This window comes from Cervus canadensis, chromosome 1, assembly GCF_019320065.1.
Source record: "Cervus canadensis isolate Bull #8, Minnesota chromosome 1, ASM1932006v1, whole genome shotgun sequence".
Taxonomy (NCBI): domain Eukaryota; kingdom Metazoa; phylum Chordata; class Mammalia; order Artiodactyla; family Cervidae; genus Cervus; species Cervus canadensis.
The window spans coordinates 64401085-64419934 of NC_057386.1; the positions used below are offsets into that span (position 1 = coordinate 64401085).

Genomic DNA, 18850 nt, shown 5'->3' on the forward strand with positions numbered 1-18850 from the left:
CTGTGAGCCAGCAGGGAAGCCAAGGACATATTGGCACCAGACTACAAACTCCAGGGAGCCCGGACACCACTGTTTTCACCATTATATGTTCAGCACTTAGTCCAGTGCTAGGAAACAGGGGATAAGTAAATTTCTGTTCATTAAATGGGGAAGTAAATGTGAAAATTCTATGCTTTGGATAGATATTCTAATCCTTTTATGTTTTCTCTATATCATTACTCCTTGGAAGACCAAAAATATACAAATAATATTTATGGATCCTAGTACCTTTAGCAACTCCCTACTGTTAACTCAATAAATCAACTTTGAATTTCAAGCCAAAACATTTAGAAACCTTTCCTTTTCAAAGTTAAGTTACATGTAAGCACACCTTAATATTTTTATGAAGTCATTTTCTTTAACTGTTTCACTCAATATTTTATTTTAAAAATAATGGCTAGACTTTACTAAAGATAGTGACTACTAACGACAAAATCAAATGAAAGATTCTTCTGAAACTTTAAAGCTAAATTATCAAATATAACAAGTGATTCAAATTTATTAATTCAATTTTCCATTATAACTAGTAGTCAACTATCATTCATTTTCAGAATCAATCTTTTTGCAAACCAAGATGATGATGAAGGCCACACAGGGACAATCTCATCAAACAGTTGATAAGTTTTCTAGACTGATGTGTTCTTGTATTTAACAATGTCATCAAGCTCTGGTATCTTCCAACATTTTTAACAGCACTATGATATTATTAAGGAGCCGATCACCAAATCCAAGGGCCTTTGCTGCATCATTTGATATGACCAACCACTGCTTTATTTTGTAGTTCTTTCAAATGTTGAGGAAGTATGGTTATTCTCTGAAGAGGCCATGGGTCAAGTGATAGACTGGCTATAAGGGATGAAGGGGAGAGTGGCCAAACTTTTTTTAAAAGCAGGTTTCCATGTAGCCCCATTTTAGCACTTATTTATATTAATATTTAAAATTTTTATTCTTTTATTTTTATGTGTACCAATCTTAATCTGATTCTAAAGCTATTATGCTTAAAATAAAATAACCTTATCCAGTGGTAGAATATGAGGTTTGCCATGTGGATGTGAACAACACTCCATAGACCAGGGGAACTAATTTACCTTGCTGCTCCAGAAGCCTGAGCGTCAGTATGATGTAATAGCAAGCGTAATCTATTTGAAGACTTGGGGCTGAGTCCAGGCTTCCTTTTTACTTAATCTTCTGACCCTGGTTAAGTGATTTAATTTCTGTGAGTCTTCATCCAATCTTAAAATATCACTCTCTCTAAACAAAGAACTGACAGAGAAGAACATGATAAAATAGTCAAATAGAATACCTTGGGAAAATTTGTCAGATAGTGACATGGATGGTATGTATTTGATATTAATGGGTAAAATTAAAAAGAAAAACAAAACGTATTTTAGCAGGAATTTTAGGAGGGAAGAAAAAGCCATTGTAACTTTCATAAAATGAATGAAACTTGGAAATGAAAAAAAATTTGTGCAGGTGAAACAGTTTGTTACACAGTTGCCTATAAAATACAAAGCAAGAGTTTAGCTACACAGGTTCATTGAATAAATATCTGACTACATACTTGAGGAAAACTAAGTCACACCAAAGTACCGTGAGGGATTCCAGCAACAATTTAATAGTTCAAAGCATGACATTATTTTGGAATGCAAAAAATAATAGCCTTATAGACCCACTTTTAAGAAGTTTATCATCAAATTCGTAAGAGATAATTAGACAAACTATTAATATAATTATTCTTATTTTGGAAAGAATTTGTCCCAAATGTAACTCATTTGGTAGTATTACCTGACATATATTATTCAAATATGGACTGGAAAGGATATTGGAAAATTGGATATCTCAGTGATTAGGCATGAAAATGATAACACAGTTCACAAAAGAAATACAAATGGCCAGTTGACATATGAAAAGGTCCTCATTCAGCATCAGCAATCAGGGAAATGCAAGCTCAAACTCCCACTAGACTGGCAAGGCAGAAGAGGACTGACTATCAATCGTGGTTGAGGGTTGGAGCCATGAGGTTCATACAATGCTGGTGTGAGTGTAACACTTTAGAAAACAGCTTGGAATCATTCATTCAAATTTAGAACACACATGACTACGCCCAGGTATATACCATACAGAAACTCAGATGTGATGGAATACATATGTAAGAAATATTTATAGCAGTATTTACAATAATTTCAAACTGGAAACAACCAGGTATTTGTCAACAATAGAATGGCTAAATAAATTATGCCATACTGCTATAATGGAACACCACAAAACTCAGCAATTAAAATGAACAAACTACAGTTATATGAACAACTCAAACAATGTATGATGGATCAAAAAAGATGTTGAGCAAAAGCTGTAATCAAAACAGGTTACATACTGTTGTTCCAAGAGAAAGGGCAAAACCAAATAATATGTTGTTTAGAGATATACATGCTTGTAATAAAACTATAGAGGAAAGCAAAGAAATGGCTATCACTAAAGTTAGAATAATAGTTACCTCAAAAAGGGAGGGAAAGGTATTCAGGAAGGTCACTGGGGTACTTCTGGGGTGCTGGAAATGTTCCATTTCTTGATCTGGTTGGTTACATGGAGGCTTCTTTCACAATTACTCATTTTACTGAGTAACTGCTTTATGCATTTTAAAGCATATTTCACAATCAAACCACTAAAGGTAATTGAATATTGTAGATGGAATTTCTAGAAAGAAATACTGCTAGAGAATTTAGCTTATGAAATCTTTTACAGCAAAAACTACTGATGTGGGATAATGAAGCTGATAAAATAGTTTCTCATACGAGCTCACTTCCAAGTGTAGAAAAGAATCCTATACAAATATCCTTCTGTTATATTTTAACATACTATGCAGATCTTTGTTATAAACAAACTGATGAACCAGGGAAGGAACTCTGTTACCTAAAACTTCAGATTTCTTTTTTTGAATTTCGAATGAACCAGTTGTTTTCTTCTCTGGAGCCATAAGAAATGAAAGCACTGAAGAGATGCAGACCAAGTTTGCAATGTATGAGCTTCCTTTTCTGCAGCCGCCAGTTCCAGCTGTTTCCTCCAGTTAGCATACTGGGTGGTGAAGTGGGTGGGTCTTGCCTAGTAAGCTAGTGCAGCTGTAAGCTGATCAGTAGTTGGCTGAGGGCTCTCCTCCCCGCTATTCTGCCCCTCAGCACCAAGGTTCTCTGGTGGAACCACTGACAAGGAAAACCAATCAGGCTGCTGAAAAGCTCCATGTGGTTGGTTTACACACTTCCCTGGAGGTGTCCTCTGCTGCGTTGCAGAGCTCTGATGTTTGCATTCTTTATAGCCAAAGTTAACAAAATCTGTGGTGCTAGGCTTTACAAAATCCCCTCAATCTGTGTTATTTTATTCCTTCAATTTCCATCAAAAAATTAGGAAGAGGAGCAAAACCCAAAATGATTTACACATGTAGCCATGTGGGGCCATCACTTGCTGTTCAGATTCCTTCTGAGTCTTATTTGGAAGGATCTGGCAGGGACTGGTCATAAGAAGTCAAATCTAGGGTAACTTAAACATAGGAGAGTTAACCTGGCTCTTAGAACTTGGATGAACGAGAGATGGGCAAGGCTACTTTATCAGTCTCTTCTTGCTTTGGCAATATCCGTCCCCACCCCTCCCCCTCCTCCCATTACTTTTTCTGCAGCATTTTAATAAAAATGAGCCCGTGTATTTTACCCAGTTACAAGGTTCCTTGATGTATCTGCATATGGTGGTGGCAGAAGGGGCAGAAATTCTGACCTCCTCACATCTTATATAAAAACCTGCCCCTTATCCCCTGAGGTAGAAAGATCTGTAATAGTCACTGTCGCTGCTTCCGGAAGAGGTAAGGCGCGCCACAGTCCAGAGACCCAACTGCGGAATCTGCTTCCTTTCGTCCCTGCTTTTATCTCCTTCTCACACTATTCATCAGGACAGGTGCAAGACAGATTTCTGAGGATTCTGAAATCGTTTTATCTTAAAATTTCCTGTCCTAGGGAACTACACTGTCAACTTCATGAGTTTTTACTTGAATTTACTTTCCAGGATAACACCTGTAGGAAAACCAGTATAAATAGTAATAATATTTATTTTAGAAAGGAAATAGCCTTTGAGTCAGACCTGAAACACAGGCCAAAATTTCTTGATTACAGTAATGGACACTGATTAACAACCAATACCAGCTCTCCAAAGCTCCAAGCCACAAACATGAAAGATTCCTAAAAGGGAGGCAGTACTAAATTCTCCTCCTGAAACGTCAAAAATCCTTCCAAAATCCCTGGGAGGACGGCTCCCTTCCTTCGTCCCAACAATTCGCCTCCTTTTTCACTAAAGACTTAGGTTGGGACTCCTCACTTCAGCCGCAGCCCCATTTCCTTGGGGTGGAGAGGGGTAAGAGCAATGTGTTACAACTCGTATCTTTACAATGCTACGCAGTTTACAAAGCGCTTGGACTTCCGTCAAACTCCTCTGAGCTCCGCGAGTGAGGGAGCCATTCATTCATTCATCAAACATTTGCTCTGCCTGACCACGCGTCACCGGGCGCTGGTGTGGCTCCACACCAGGGGAAGGGTGGGGCGCTCGCGCCCTCCAGCAGGTGCGGCGGATCAAGATGTAAGATAACTTCTCGAGCAGCTGGGCTTTCCGAAGGCCCGTTTGGGGCCAAATGCCTCACCTTCGGGTGGTGCGCGCCCGAGCAAGGCCGCGCGGCCTGGGCCTCCTCCTTACTCCCCAAGGAGCAGTCACCACCTGCTCTGAAGGAAACCGCTACAGAGCAAGCTCTCCCCACCGCCCTCGGGTCAGGGGTAAGCTCAGGCGGCAGCTTAGGCTCCACGCGGCTCCTCCCCTTCCTCTCTTCTGTTCTGACGCGGCCGTAGAGGCGGCGGCAGCGACACCGAGTCCGCGGCCCGAGGCGCACCCACCCGCTCGCGGAGCCCGACTTCCTCTTCCCTTGGAGCGTCATCAGAGCGCGCCAGAGGCGCCTAGGGCGGGGTGATCGGAAAGGTGAAAAAAGACTAGGGGAGTGAGCCTCCGAGCGGAGAGAAAAGGGAGGGCGGGTGGGGGGAGCGGTTGCTAGGTGACTTGCGTCATTGTTGCGCGCCGTTTTCCTCCCGCCCCTCTCTCTGGAGTGAGGCGAGAGCCCCGCACTGAGCGAGGGAGACAGCGAGCTAAGCTCCGGGCGCTACCGCCACCGCCGCCGCCGCGAGCGTGAGAGCCAGGGAGCATCTGAGAGACCCAGCGCCCGTGCACCGGCCGCCGCCAGGACCTCTGCCCTGACCTGGGCCGGCGGGAGCCGCGGCCACCTCTCTTCTCCCCCCCTCACCTTCCCGGCCGGCAGCCGCGGCTGCACACGCCGGAGCCGGAGCCGGAGCCGGAGCCGGTGGCTGGGGGGCAGGGAGGTGGCTACCTCGGGCCGGGACTAGTCCGCTGCTCGGCGGGGAGAGGACGCTGAGGAGGGGCCGGAGCTTCTGTTGGTCCCGGGGCGCGGGGCGAGGGACCCCCAAGGTGGAGGGAGGGGGTCCCAGCCGCAGCGACACATGCGGGAGCCGGGAGCGGGGGCGGCGCCGAGCGGAGCCGGCCGGGTCCCCCACCTCGCCGCCGCCTCGGCCACCCGCCCGGGGCCGTAGCATCTCGCCGCGGAGTGCATGAGCCGGGGCTCCACGCCGGGCAGACGCCCCCCGGCCGGGGGGGCGGGGACCCCGATGTGAAGCGGCGGCCGGGGCGGCGGGGACAGCGGGACCGGCACCGCCGTCCTTCCCTTCCCTCCCCCGCCCCTCTGCCCCCTCGGGGGGGGTCTCCGTTCTCGGCCCGTCGCCGGCCCCCCGGCTCCTCGGCGGGACTCCGGTAGGAGTTCTTAGAGCCCCCTCCCCGCCCCAGCCCCGAGGGCGGCGGGGCCGGGGGGGACCGGGGGGCCGGCCGCAGCCTCCGCCCAGAAGAAACTTTGTAAGACAAAAATCCGGAGCCTCCCAAACGGGACTGTCGGGGAGAAGTGGCCCGGGACGGGCAGAAGACCCAGCCTGAAGAGACCCAGGAAGAGGAAAGGAGGAGGTAAGCGGGGCCGCCGCCGCCGCCTCTGCTCCGGCCGCGCGGAAGAGACCCGGGTGGCCGCCCGGCTTGGCGATCCCAGCCCCGCTTCTTGCTCAGCGACGTGCCGGAGCTGCCGCGGCTGCCGCCTCGGTCCCGAAGAGGACAGGAAGCAGCCCGGTTTCTCAGCGCCGCCGGTTCTTCTCTAAAGTGTGAGTTCCCCGGGAAAGGGAGTGGCGGGGGTGGGGGGTATTTAGAAAGGGGGAGGATGCTGGGGCGTCCTCTGGAGTTGGGCCAATGTTTTCCAGGAGTGTTGGGAGTGTGTAGATGAGAGGGGTACCTTGGTCCTCGCTGCCAGGAGAGGCATCCGGCAGCCCTGTGTTTTGTGACCTTTAGCGCTGGATACGTGGGGTACACACAGGTTTCTCTTCGAGGAGTTCTGTCTTTCTTCAGAGTGAACACTTATACCTTTTTGGTCAGTAATTGGCAAAAGGAAATTGAGGAAGCCCGAGTCTATGTGCGCACAAAGGACATCTCTGTAATATCTCTTTTCCCGGTACACCGTGTGGGAAACTGCGCTGTAGTTTTTGGCCCTGGGCAACTCATTTGGGTTCCCAAGTGGGAACCTCTGACTCTGTGAACCCCAGAAAGTAAAACTTTTTTTTGGTCAGTCTTCTTTGAGAGATTTCATTTCAGGAGCAACTGGTATAGGAGTTATTTTTTTACCTTCTCATTTCCTGGGTGTAATTCCTGTGTATCCGGAGGACACTAACAGATTGCAGTTACTCAGGAAATTCTGAGTTCTTATGAATCGCAACTGATTTGGGGGAGAGAATTTAGTACTTTAACCAGTTTATGAAAGCTACTAAATTTTTTCCTTAAGTGCTTTTTTTTTTTTAGTAGCATATGTCCTGCTTGATGACTTCAAGCTTTGCTTATTTACCTCATGTTTCTCTATACAGTGAGGAGAACCTTCTGATGTTTAATTCTTTGAAGAAGAATGTTCTTCCTCTTATTTTAAAAGTGAAATCTGTAAAATCTTTTATTTGTAATTTAGGTATCCTCTCCGTGTGCCAAATTAAGGTGCAGGAAAGTAATTAACATTTCATATATTTGTACAGACCATAAGCATATGGTGGAATTCTATTTAACAGAACATAGGCAGTACTAAGAATTAGGGCCCCTGCAGACAGCTGTGTGAGCTCAGACTCTCTGAAGCCACTGCTGAGAGAAGTTTATTGGGAATGAATGTAGAAACTTTGTGGGAATGCAGTTATCTATGCTCTTTTCATTCAGGATCTTGTTTAAAACTTTCTCAAAACACTTTTCATCCTGAATTGTTTCTCTTTTGAAGAAATGAATTCTACAAGTTTATTAGCCCCTGAACTATGTAACAGTTCGTTTATTTCTCCCAAACCTGTCTCAAGTTTCAAGACACATCCCAAATTTGTGTTTTGAGAATTGCTACAACAAGTTGGAGTTCGTCTTTCCTGGTTTTGTAGATGTTGATTGTTTCTCTTTACCATCATCTTTCCTGACTTTTTGTCTGTCTTAGAATAATTTTTTCCATCCTCATCATCACTTTGCCCTCCTCTGGAACTTCTCCAGGTGTTTTGTTTCTCTTTGTATGCCTTGTTCTTGTTATGCTTTTGTTAGAAGTCTTATATTCTCTTTTGAATAGATACTGACATCAAAATATTGAGCAGAGTATGTAATGACGTGGAGTCAAAACCGAAGGTCTGTATATCTGTTATTTTGTGACCTTGAGGAAGTCATGTATTCCATACTTTACAAAGTTAGGAGAAAGAGGAATCTAGTTTTGCATAGGCTCTTTTTGGTGGGGAGGAAAGGAGGACAGCAACAAGCTAATTTGAGCGTAGATTATGCTCCATCAAAGTTGTTTACAGCTTTAAGACTTGTACTGTTTCGACTATACATTGGTTAAAAATCATGGTATTGTTTTATTGCATATTTGAGCAGCAAAGAAACAGCAAAGTATTTGGGGACCCCTGCCTTTGAGATGCGTTTGTGTCTGGGTGGCAGAGGCAGTGAAACACAAATTGCACAGAATCACAGGAAAGGGGGAATGGACTAGTTTTCATCTGTGACTGCTGTGTTGGCTGCTGTTGGTACCAGTTTCATTAGAGAAATACTGATGTTGGACCATACAAAACTTACTGGAGTATCTCAGTCAGGGGAAGGTGTTTTTTTGTTTTTTTGGAAGAAAAGAGCAAGTGGAGATAAAATGTTTAGAACTCTTGAAACTGGAGGGTGTGAGGGACAGATGTAATTAGGAAGTTAACTTATGGGAATACAGCGGGAATTTGTTGAGTAGACTTAGGGTCAGTTTGTGTGGATACATGTTTACAGCCTGAAGAATGAATTGAGAGAAGTGTTTTTTAGAGGGTAGTTTTAGACCATTGAGGATAAATTGTATTTTAGGCCAAGAGGCATTGTACCTGGATTAGGATTTTGGTGTTCTAGGGAACTAACATTTTTATACCACAGTTAACTGAAGGGCTATAACAGATGCAAGAGTGAAAAAGAAGATGCTCCCAGTATGTTAGTATGGTACTAGTGGTTTCTTATGGAGAAGGAAATGGCAACCCACTCCAGTATTCTTGCCTGGAGAATCCCAGAGACAGGGGAGCCTGGTGGACTGTCGTCTGCCGGGTTGCACAGGGTCGGACACTACTGAAGCGACTTAGCAGCAGCAGCAGTGGTTTCTTAAAAAGAGTAATTAAAAAATGGGGCAATGGACTTTGTTTTGGACATCAAATTTTAGGGTTAAACTTGGATACTGATTCAGTTTCAAAACAGTAAAATGATGAGTGATATGCTGAAAACTGGGAGTCATTATTAAGTACTATGGTTTCTGTATAGTGTTTATGGAGAGAATGAGCCAAAAAATGGGTACATTTACTTGGGAGGAGGAGAATTTGTTAAAGTTAGCAAAGATAGAGGAAGAACAAAGAATGGATGAGACTGAAAGTGAATGAGAGTTGAAATTGAAAAGGAAGGAATGACCTTTAAACATGGCCACCAGTTCAGTCTTAGGGCATATGATTATCTTTGAAATAGCTAACAAGCTTTTTATAGGCTATATAGGTCCTTTGAGATTAAGTTCAGAAGAATATATAAAATTTCAGTTTTAAGGAACTTGTACAAGAAGGGACAGATCTGTTTCATCAAACTCATCTTTTTAAAAGTTTGCCTTTCATTATTATCCTAAGTTTGGTCTTTAACATGACGAAGTGGGGCTAAAAATAGCTGGCAGAGAAGGCTACTTCCCCTGCTGCAGTTGGTGCGTGTCTTTGTGTCCCATACAATGGAGGGGATATCCCTGTGTTGGCACAGCATGCTGAAAATGCCTTAAAAACCTTTCTATTAAAAAACAAGCAAAAACCAATTTGGCACTTAAAAGAATTTAGACATCTTCGAAGCATTTGTAGACAGTGGAAGACTGATCTTTAAGAAATTAAAAATATTTAAAATTTTTGTGGTGAAACTTCCATATAGGGTGTTCTCTAACAAGGGCTTTCCAGGTGATGCAATAGTAGAGAATCCACCTGCCAATGCAGGAGATGCAGTGTGATCCCTGGGTCAGGAAGATCCCTTGGAGAAGGAAATGGCAACCCACTCCAGTTTTCTTGCTTGGGAAATGCCATGGACAAAGGAGCCTGGTGGGCTACAGTCTGTGGGGCCTCATAAGAGTTGGACACGACTGACCAGAGCACAGTATCATCAGCATCTAACAAGGATTAAGGATTATGAGGTAGGAAATACATATTTCACACTTTTCTGCGTTCCTTAGTTTGAATTCACCTTCTTAGTAGCTTCTTTGGCCTCTTCCTCAGAGCAGTAATTGAAATGGCCATAGCTATTTAGACAGGGAGCTAGATCGAAGGTGGTCTAGGACTTGGAATATATGCCATGTGTGCCTTCTCTTCTCACCTTCTATTTTCCACATTTTTTCTGCAGGTGAAACCATGTTTTGATGAACTTTAAAGGGCCTTTTTGGGTTGACTTGATCTGCTAGTAAAGACAGTGGGGAAGATGGGGCTCATAGTAGGGAATGATCACCTCGTGTGCTCTGCCTTAGCAACTTTGGGACTCATTTGGGATGAATGAAAGAGTCGTGTGTGTGTGTTTAAACACTGGATGATCCCAAAGCCCACATGTAGTTAGCAGGCACCCAGTTCGTGTACTTGAAGGTGGTGCTTGAAGAAATCTTGTGTTTCCTCCAGCATCTCATTGTGCAGAGGAGGGGTTGGCAAACTTTTTTCTTTGTGAAGGACCAATTAGTAAATAGTTTAGATTTTGGGAACCATATGGTCTCTGTTGCAAAGATTCAGTTCTCCTGTTGAAGTGTGAACGCAGCCACAGACAATATGTAAGTGAATGTGTGTGCCTGTGTTCTAATAAAGCCGTATACATAAAAACAAAGTGGACTGGGTTTGACTGGTAGTTTACGGATCCCTGGTATAAAACACTGCCAGGTCCACTCACATGCAGTGTGAGCTTCCTTCCACTACAAAGCTGGGACTGGCTATTTTAGCTGGTCTCTGTTTTCTAAATGAGATATATATCTTTGAGGCTGTCTTAAAATGGTTCTGCACAGTCTTCTGTTCAAAGGTCCTTTTGCCTCCATAGTGATGAAAAACTATGGACTGAGGAGCAGAGGCAATGCCATCTGTAAAGGGATGCAGCTAAAAAGTAGGGACTGCTTGGATTTCTCTTTCAAAGATACCATAGCATATAAGATACCATATGGTGATATATTGGCTGTGTATCAGGGCCAGAAGCATCTCTGAAGTATCTTTGAAGAAACTTGTGAGTATAATTTTGAAAGGTTCTGAAAATAAGCTGTAGAGCATTTACTTTAGATGTAAAATTAGAATTGTTCATGGTTTGTTTGAATCAGGTGAAAGTACTAGTCAAACCTTAAGATCAATAAAGTTTGATCCTTCTGTTTCTTAAAGCTTTGGTGATCTTTTGCAGTGTCCATCAGTGGGTAGAATTACTGACTCCACAATTTTTGTTAATTTCAAGTTAATACTTGAAAATACTTGATCTTAACAGATCACTTACATCATTTAATTGTGTACTTTAAAAAGTTTTGCTGTGTTCTTAAGGGTAAATGTAACATGGTTTAATAGATTCACCCAACAAATAAATCTCAAATGTGTTGTTTAGAAAGGACAGTTCATTTTGTTCAATGTTACATCATAGCTAATATCAAAACTTTTGTTTCATTTGTTAATATTGGATGGTGGTATATTTTTACCCTGGTTTCATAGGAGTTATTTATCTCAGGCAAGGGAAGGGATTATTCTTGCAGTAGTGACCACTTTTTGGTTTCAAACCTGCTTTTACTTTACATAATGTTTCTACATATAATTGATAACTTCAGTTCCTCTTCTTTTAAAAAAAGGAGTCTGACAATTTTACACAGCCTGACAATTTTAGTATACCTTTTAGAAAGAAGGTCACTTTAAAGTTGCTTTCTCGTTCATTAGGAGAGGATTGTTTCTTTGCTCTTTTTAAAAGTCTTCCTTTTATTTCAAGTTTAAGGATTAGTGGCAGTTTAAAAGACACAAGATGTCTGTCTCCTATCTGCAAATATTCCAAATAGAAATATTCTATATTGGTGACACTTTCAGTGGACTAGGGAAAAGAGAGGTGTATAATTTTTTTTTTAATTACTTGTAGCTGAATTGTCATTACCAACAGATGAGTAAAGTTGTTTCCAAATAATGGACTCCTGCTGTTAAACATTTCTACTTTGTGTCTTTCCCTCACCAGGTGTCAAGCCAGTCTGTCTGATGCCTTAGTGTAGTAGATTTTTGCTACTTTCTTGTGATACCTCATTGATACTGTCTCACTGATCCCTTTCACAACAGGTTTAGAGTGTTTTCTAAATCTGCTTGACATTTTCTGAACACTATGGGATATATATTTTCTAATAATTACACTTTTACACACATGTATAGTTAGTAGTTCCTCCTAGTCTATCTTCAGAATTGTGAAATATTTGAGGGAATATCTGTGCTTGATCTGGATATTGAGTGACAGAACGTATAGCAGTTTTTCTAACATGTTCCCTTAAAAAGTTTTGAGTAGCAATTGATTTCTCTGAAACTGTAAGCTAATAGAAGAAAATATGTTTGTGTTGTATTATCCTGCAATGCAGGTGGTTGAAAAGTAATGAATAAAAATGCGCAAGAGACGTTATTGCTTGGTATCTTGTTTTTTGCTCTCTTTTCCCATTCACCTAAGGAGTAGATTGTAGCTCAGTCAGGTATTGTTCAGTTTCTGTTGCTTTGCTGTTTCACCTCTGCCCTTTTTTTCCAGCTGAAGGTTAGCTACTGGAAATCTGGTGTCTTTAGGCAGGAGGTTGCATGAGCTGTGTGTATGTCTGTGTGCACACGAGTCATGCTAGATGCTCCTTCATGGCTGCTGTGGAATTTAGGAACTGTTAAAAAGATAGTGATGCAAAGTATTTTTAATATCACTTGGGCTTTCTTCTGAGAGGTTCACCATAGGACAATATACTGAACCCATCAATATATGTTAGGCTAGATGTGAAGTGTCAAAACAAATTGCTGGTTTGTTTTTGAAAGAAAGTATGTATCTTAGTGAGACTTGTAGGACAGCGTGCTTTTCAGGGCAGTGTAGTGGGTAGTAATAGACCTTTGCACATCTCTAGGTCTGAGGAGGACTTGCCCCACTAATGTTGTTGTTTAGTCACTCAGTCATGTTCGACTCTTTGCAACCCCATGAACTGCAGCATGCTGGTGCTCCTTTCTTTCATCATCTCCCGGAGTTTGCTCAAACTCACGTCCCTTGAGTCGGTGATGCCATCCAAACATCTCATCCTCTCTCATCCCATTCTCCTCCCGCCTTCAATCTTTCCCAGCATCAGGGTCTTTTCCAATGAGTCAGCTCTTTGCATCAGGTGGCCAAAGTATTAGAGCTTCAGCATCAGTCCTTCCAATGAATATTCAGGGTTGATTTCCTCTTGGATTGAGTGGCTTCATCTCCTTGCAGTCCAAGGGATTCTCAAGAGTCTTTTCCAACACCACTTATAGTGGTGGGCAATTTAGAACTGTCTAATGGTAGAAACTATTATACATACTTGGAACAAGCAACGTGTTGCTAATTTGTTTCTCATTTCTCTCATAAAATACACTGATGCTCTGGAGGCAGAAGCCCCATTAGTTAGGCAATACTTCTCTTGCCTTTGTGGCCTAGGACAAGCTACTTAGCCTTTAACTATTGGCTCCATCACCTGTTGATGGGACATATCTTACACAGGGTTGTTAGGATTAAATGAGATAATGTAAAATGTATGCGAAGCTCTTCCAGTGCCTGGCATATAGATGACCCATGACTATTAACTTATTATGGTAAAGATCTTTTAAAGTATAACATAGACAGAAGGGTAATGTCAGGCTTTATATTGCCCAATACTTAAATTCAGCCTTGAGCTTAACAAATTATATTGAAGTAATTCTGCAGTGTTTTCAAAAGCCTCTGAAACAGTGTATGATTCATTAACATTTTTATTTAAAAAAATCTTAAAGAAATGGCAGAACTGCTGTGCTTATTATTTATAGAAAAGAAAGACTTACTTAAACATAACTAGAACTTGAATTTATCCCTAAAGACCTCAATAGTGCTTAGATTAGAAAGGACTCTTTTTTGAATAATTTATTGATTATCTCTGAAAGTAACTATGGTTTAAATTGCCCATTTAGTAGTAGCAGTATGTAATTGTGTTAATGGCAACCCACTCCAGTATTCTTGCCTGGAGAATCCCATGGACAGAGAAGCCTGGTGGGCTACAGTCCACGGGGTCGCTAAGAGTCGGACATGACTGAGCAACTTCACTTCACTTTTCAATTGTGTTATCAAGCCATTTAACTGTCCATCTCTTAACACTTGAGAATAAAAAACTTTGAAAAAATCATGAAGTTTAGTAAGTTTTATTTGTGTGAGTACATCTCAAGCTAAAATGGAAGGAATTTTATTTAGGTGATTTTCTTTTACTAAATTTTTAACTTTCTCCTTTTTCTAAAATGATGAGAGGGAGGAAGGGATATTCCCTTTTCATGCTTAATATTTATTAAATGCAGGATCAGTTTTCAGAGATAACTTTTCCTTTAAGCTTGGCATATCACTGTTCTATTGGCCAGTTCAAGAAATAAATGCTTCTTGATAGTTTTTTTGTATTTGGAAAGTATTTCTATTTTGAGAACAGTTTGCCTATGTCTTCATAGTTTGTTTACTTAATTGAACTGTATGTTTAAGATAAGTATGAAAAAAATCTGAAGGCAGAAAGAAAAGATTGAGATATATTTCTTAGCACTATTTTTCTTGCCAACTCTTGTCCTCATTCTTATGCAGAAATTAGATTGACTTATATATTAGTGGATCTCTGGTTAAATAATTTAACGAATATTTCAGTTTTTAAACAAATTCAATCTTTTAAATATTTTTCTTTGGTGGTTGCAATTGGAGTTTTAATTCTGGAGTTATGCTACTTTCCATTTTAGAGATTTTCAGAAAGGATTATGGTTATGAATAGGTTACTGGGTAGGTGGAAGAAGAGCACAGTCTTTCTAGTGAGTTTAATTTCTTCTTGTTTATTTATTATGTCTGCAATACCAGAGGCTATATAAATAAATACGTGGGTCATCAGCTTTCTTTTGCATGATTGGTGGTCTCTTCATTGACTGTGTGACTTTGATAATATAACCTTTGGAATGCAGCTGTAATAAGTGGGGAACATTTTTTTCTACCTGAATATTACACAGGTAGGCTTGCTTTTATTAGAGAAATATGGAAATGGTAACTCACTATATTAGAAATTTAGAGTAGGAAACAAATGATTCCCAAGTTTTGGTAAAGGCCTGTTAGTAGGAGAGGAGAGATGGGATGTACAGAGGAGGGGAGAGACACAGCGAAGGAGGGAACGAAGCAGCAGACTGGGGAGAGTGGCTCAGGAAGCTTTGAGGTCAGCCTTAGTCAGAGCTCACACCCTGTTATTTCTTTGGGTTGTGGACCTGGGGTGTTACCACTTGTTATCTACCACCCTTTGAAATGTTGATTACATGATTGACTCTAGTTCCTAGCTTTTCAACATCTGGATTCTTTAAGCCATTGAAGTTTTAATCTATGTGGGATAATCTGTGTATTCTAGGGTGGGAAAATTTCCTGCTAGTACCTGCTAGAGGAGGGGGCAGACATACAGTTTTTGAGTATGTTGGAGTTTCTTTTTTGTCTTGTTTCATTGTTTTTCCTCATGGGCCACGTTCCCCTCATTGGCTGCATTTCCCTAGCTTTGCCCAAGAAGGGTGTTTGTAATTCTGTATGTGTGACAGAGTAGGTGATAGCTAGGCCTTGGCGTTAACAGACCCAGGTTCCAGCTGTGCTGCTTTGTGACCTTGGGCAAGTTATTTATTCAGTATATGAACCTGTAAAACAGGTGATGATAGTAGTGCCTCTCTCTTAGAGGTTGAGAGGGTTGAGATAATGGATCACAGTGTCTGGCTCAGAGTTAGTGCTCAATAAATGGTAATTATTGCAAGAGTAGTAAATATTACACTATTATTGTTATTTTTGTGTTGCTGAAGGCCTTTGTGACCTTTGTTTTTGAATATGTCACTACTTTGAATACTGCTTTTACTCAGCAGCGATGTTCATTGAACACTTACCGTGCTAGGCATTGATCTAAGTGAACAGAACATTGTAATCCCTGCCCTCTTGAGACTTACATTCTGGTTGAAGGGTACAGAATACATGAAAGCAAAGCAGATGACCTGTGTCTCATCCTGTGAAACTTGGTGTTTGACCTCCTATGTCTGAGTCTCCACTGACCAGCCCTGCGAGTCCGCCTGCGGGTCTTTGGCGTTGTTGCTGTGCTTGAGAGGGTTTGTGGCAGGAGCGCCCTGACGGCACGTCACTAGTCTCACTGCTCTCCAGCTGCCACGCGGTCTTCGTTTGAAGGCAGGCTTTTTACTCATTTTTTCCTTGGCTTGCTGCTTACATTGGCTGTCACACAGCCTTCCTTTCAGGCCCCGCACTTCTGCTCCACATTATTTACAGAAGTGTTACTCCTCTCCAGCTTATCATACTTTGCTCATCCATTTCATTTCAAAGGGGGGATACTGGAAACCTCTTTTAAGAAGTATTCTCTGACTAACTAGTGATCTATGCTTTCCTCCTGAAAGTTGCTCAGTTGTGTCCGACTCTTTGCGACCCCATGGACAGTCCATGGAATTCCCCAGGCCAGAATACTGGAGTGGGTAAGCCTTTCCCTTCTGCAGGGGATCTTCCCAACCCAGGGATTGAACCCAGGTCTCCCGCACGGCAGGCAGATTCTTTACCAGCTGAGCCACAAGGGAAGCCACAAAGGAGCTTTCCTCCTGCTCTTTTTTAATTTCTCATGTTGTGTGTGTTAACGGAGGTATTTTACTTGGTATTCTCTGTCTTAAAATACTTTTCTTATATCTTCAATTAAATTGTAAGCCTTTTTCGGTCAGGGACCACTTTTCTTTTCTGAACCTTGGCTTCCTCACTTGAAAATAAGATGATACCTACCTCACAGGATGTTGTGAGATTTCAGAGAGATAATGTGTTGAAAAGGTCCTGAGCCAAATCCTTAATAAATGTAGCTTTGTTTTCTTTGAACCACTCCAGTTCCTAAAGTTGGTACTGGGCATACATATAGTCAGTGCTTAAAAAATACTTGTTAATTTGTCCTGAGTTGAGGTTGAGTCTTTTTATTTAACTTAACACTTGTGTGGATTGTGTTGTAATACGTGAACCGTGAACTTATAGATGTTCAAGCTGGTTTTAGAAAAGGTAGAGGAACCAGAGATCAAATTGCCAACATTCACTGGATCATCGAAAAAGCAAGAGAGTTCCAGAAAAACATCTATTTCTGCTTTATTGACTATGCCAAAGCCTTAGACTGTGTGGATTACAATAAACTGTGGAAAATTCTGAAAGAGATGGGAATACCAGACCATGTGACCTGCCCCTTGAGAAATCTGTATGCAGGTCAGGAAGCAACAGTTAGAACTGGACATGGAACAACAGACTGGTTCCCAGTAGGAAAAGGAGTCCGTCAAGGCTGTATATTGTCACCCTGCTTATTTAACTTATATGCAGAGTACATCATGGGAAATGCTGGGCTGGATGAAGCACAAGCTGGAATCAAGATTGCCGGGAGAAATATCAATAACCTCAGATATGCAGATGACACCACCCTTATGGCAGAAAGTGAAGAGGAACTAAAAAGCCTCTTGATGAAAGTGAAGGAGAGTGAAAAAGTGGGCTTAAAGCTCAACATTGGGAAAACTAAGATCATGGCATCTGGTCCCATCACTTCATGGGAAATGGATGGGGAGACAGTGGAAAGAGTGTCAGACTTTTATTTTTTTGGGCTCCAAAATCACTGCAGACGGTGACTGCAGCCATGAAATTAAAAGACATTTACTCCTTGGAAGGAAAGTTATGACCAACCTAGATAGCATATTAAAAAGCAGAGACATTACTTTGCCAACACAGGTCTGTCTAGTCAAGGCTATGGTTTTTCCATTGGTCATGTATGAATGTGAGAGTTGGACTGTGAAGAAAGCTGAGCGCTGAAAATTTGATGCTTTTGAACTGTGGTGTTGGAGAAGACTCCTGAGAGTCCCTTGGACTGCAAAGAGATCCAACCAGTCCATCCTGAAGGAGATCAGTCCTGGGTGTTCATTGGAAGGACTGATGCTGAAGCTGAAATTCCAATACTTTGGCCACCTCATGCGAAGAGTTGACTCATGGGAAAAGACCCTGATGCTGGGAGGGATTGGGGGCAGGAGGAGAAGGGGATGACAGAGGATGAGATAGCTGGATGGCATTACCGACTGGATGGACATGGGTTTGAGTAAACTCTGGGAGTTGGTGATGGACAGGGAGGCCTGGCATGCTGCAATTCATGGGGTCACAAAGAGTCAGACACGACTGAGCTGAACTGAACTGTGTGGATTATTACAGTTTTTACTTCCCGATAATATTCAAAATATTTTCAAGTATCAGATGAAAAAGGCTGAAACATGAATAAGAGACAACAAAACAGTGCTTATAGTAGGGACTGAAGCTCTACTGTGGGGTTCCGTGCAGGCTGGTTGTGTGATTTTTGACAAGTTTTTTAACCCTTGGCTTCAGTTTCTTTATTTGTAAGATGGGGAAAATAAAAACTACCTCTGATACTATGATATGTGTAGTTGATACTGTGTTGTTAGGTTAAATGAGATAATCAATGAGAAGCATAGAACACTGCCTAGCACATAGTGGTACCCTCAGGGAACATTTCAGAGAAGGCAGTGGCACCCCACTCCAGTGCTCTTGCCTGGAAAATCCCATGGACGGAGGAGCCTGGTAGGGTGCAGTCCATGGGGTCGCGAAGAGTCGGACATGACTGAGCGACTTCACTTTCACTTTGCACTTTTATATGTTGGAGAAGGAAATGGCCACCCACTCCAGTGTTCTTGCCTGGAGAATCCCAGGGATGGGGTTGCACAGAGTCGGACATGACTGAAGTGACTTAGCAGTTAGCAGGGAACATTTGGCAATATCCAGAGATGTGTTTGATGATCACAAGTCAGGGATGAGTGTGTGTGAGGGTACTACTAGTATCTAGTGGGTAGAGGCCAGGTGTAATCATTGTATAGGACAGCACCCTGCAACTAAGGATTACCTGGTCCAAAAGGTCAGTGGTGCCAAGGTTGGGAAA

The 18850-nt window shown here is 42.2% G+C and overlaps 2 protein-coding genes across 4 annotated transcripts in view; one reads left to right on the forward strand and one right to left on the reverse strand.

Annotated features, from left to right (window-relative positions):
• Window positions 1–520: 520 nt before the first annotated feature.
• LOC122451659 lies at window positions 521–5002 on the reverse strand. 2 transcript variants are annotated; one of them, XR_006272497.1, is made up of 2 exons: window positions 2534–5002; window positions 521–1302 (listed from the first exon to the last, which is right to left on the reverse strand). XR_006272497.1 is itself a non-coding variant. In XM_043484558.1 (1 exon), the coding sequence occupies exon 1, from the start codon at window positions 5000–5002 to the stop codon at window positions 4547–4549; it is 456 nt and encodes a 151-aa protein (XP_043340493.1). In that variant the 3' UTR covers window positions 1635–4546. The 2 variants fall into 2 exon arrangements, 1 of the variants encoding a protein (XP_043340493.1); XM_043484558.1 differs by lacking the exon at window positions 521–1302 and having other exon boundaries at window positions 1635–5002.
• Window positions 5003–5175: 173 nt separating this feature from the next.
• Window positions 5176–18850, forward strand: part of FBXW7 (F-box and WD repeat domain containing 7) — a 216734-nt gene continuing 203059 nt past the window's right edge. For both annotated transcript variants that reach the window (XM_043484526.1, XM_043484518.1), the window contains exon 1: window positions 5176–6275. The gene's annotated coding sequence lies outside the window, so the exon portion shown is untranslated. The remainder of the gene's footprint in view (window positions 6276–18850) is intronic.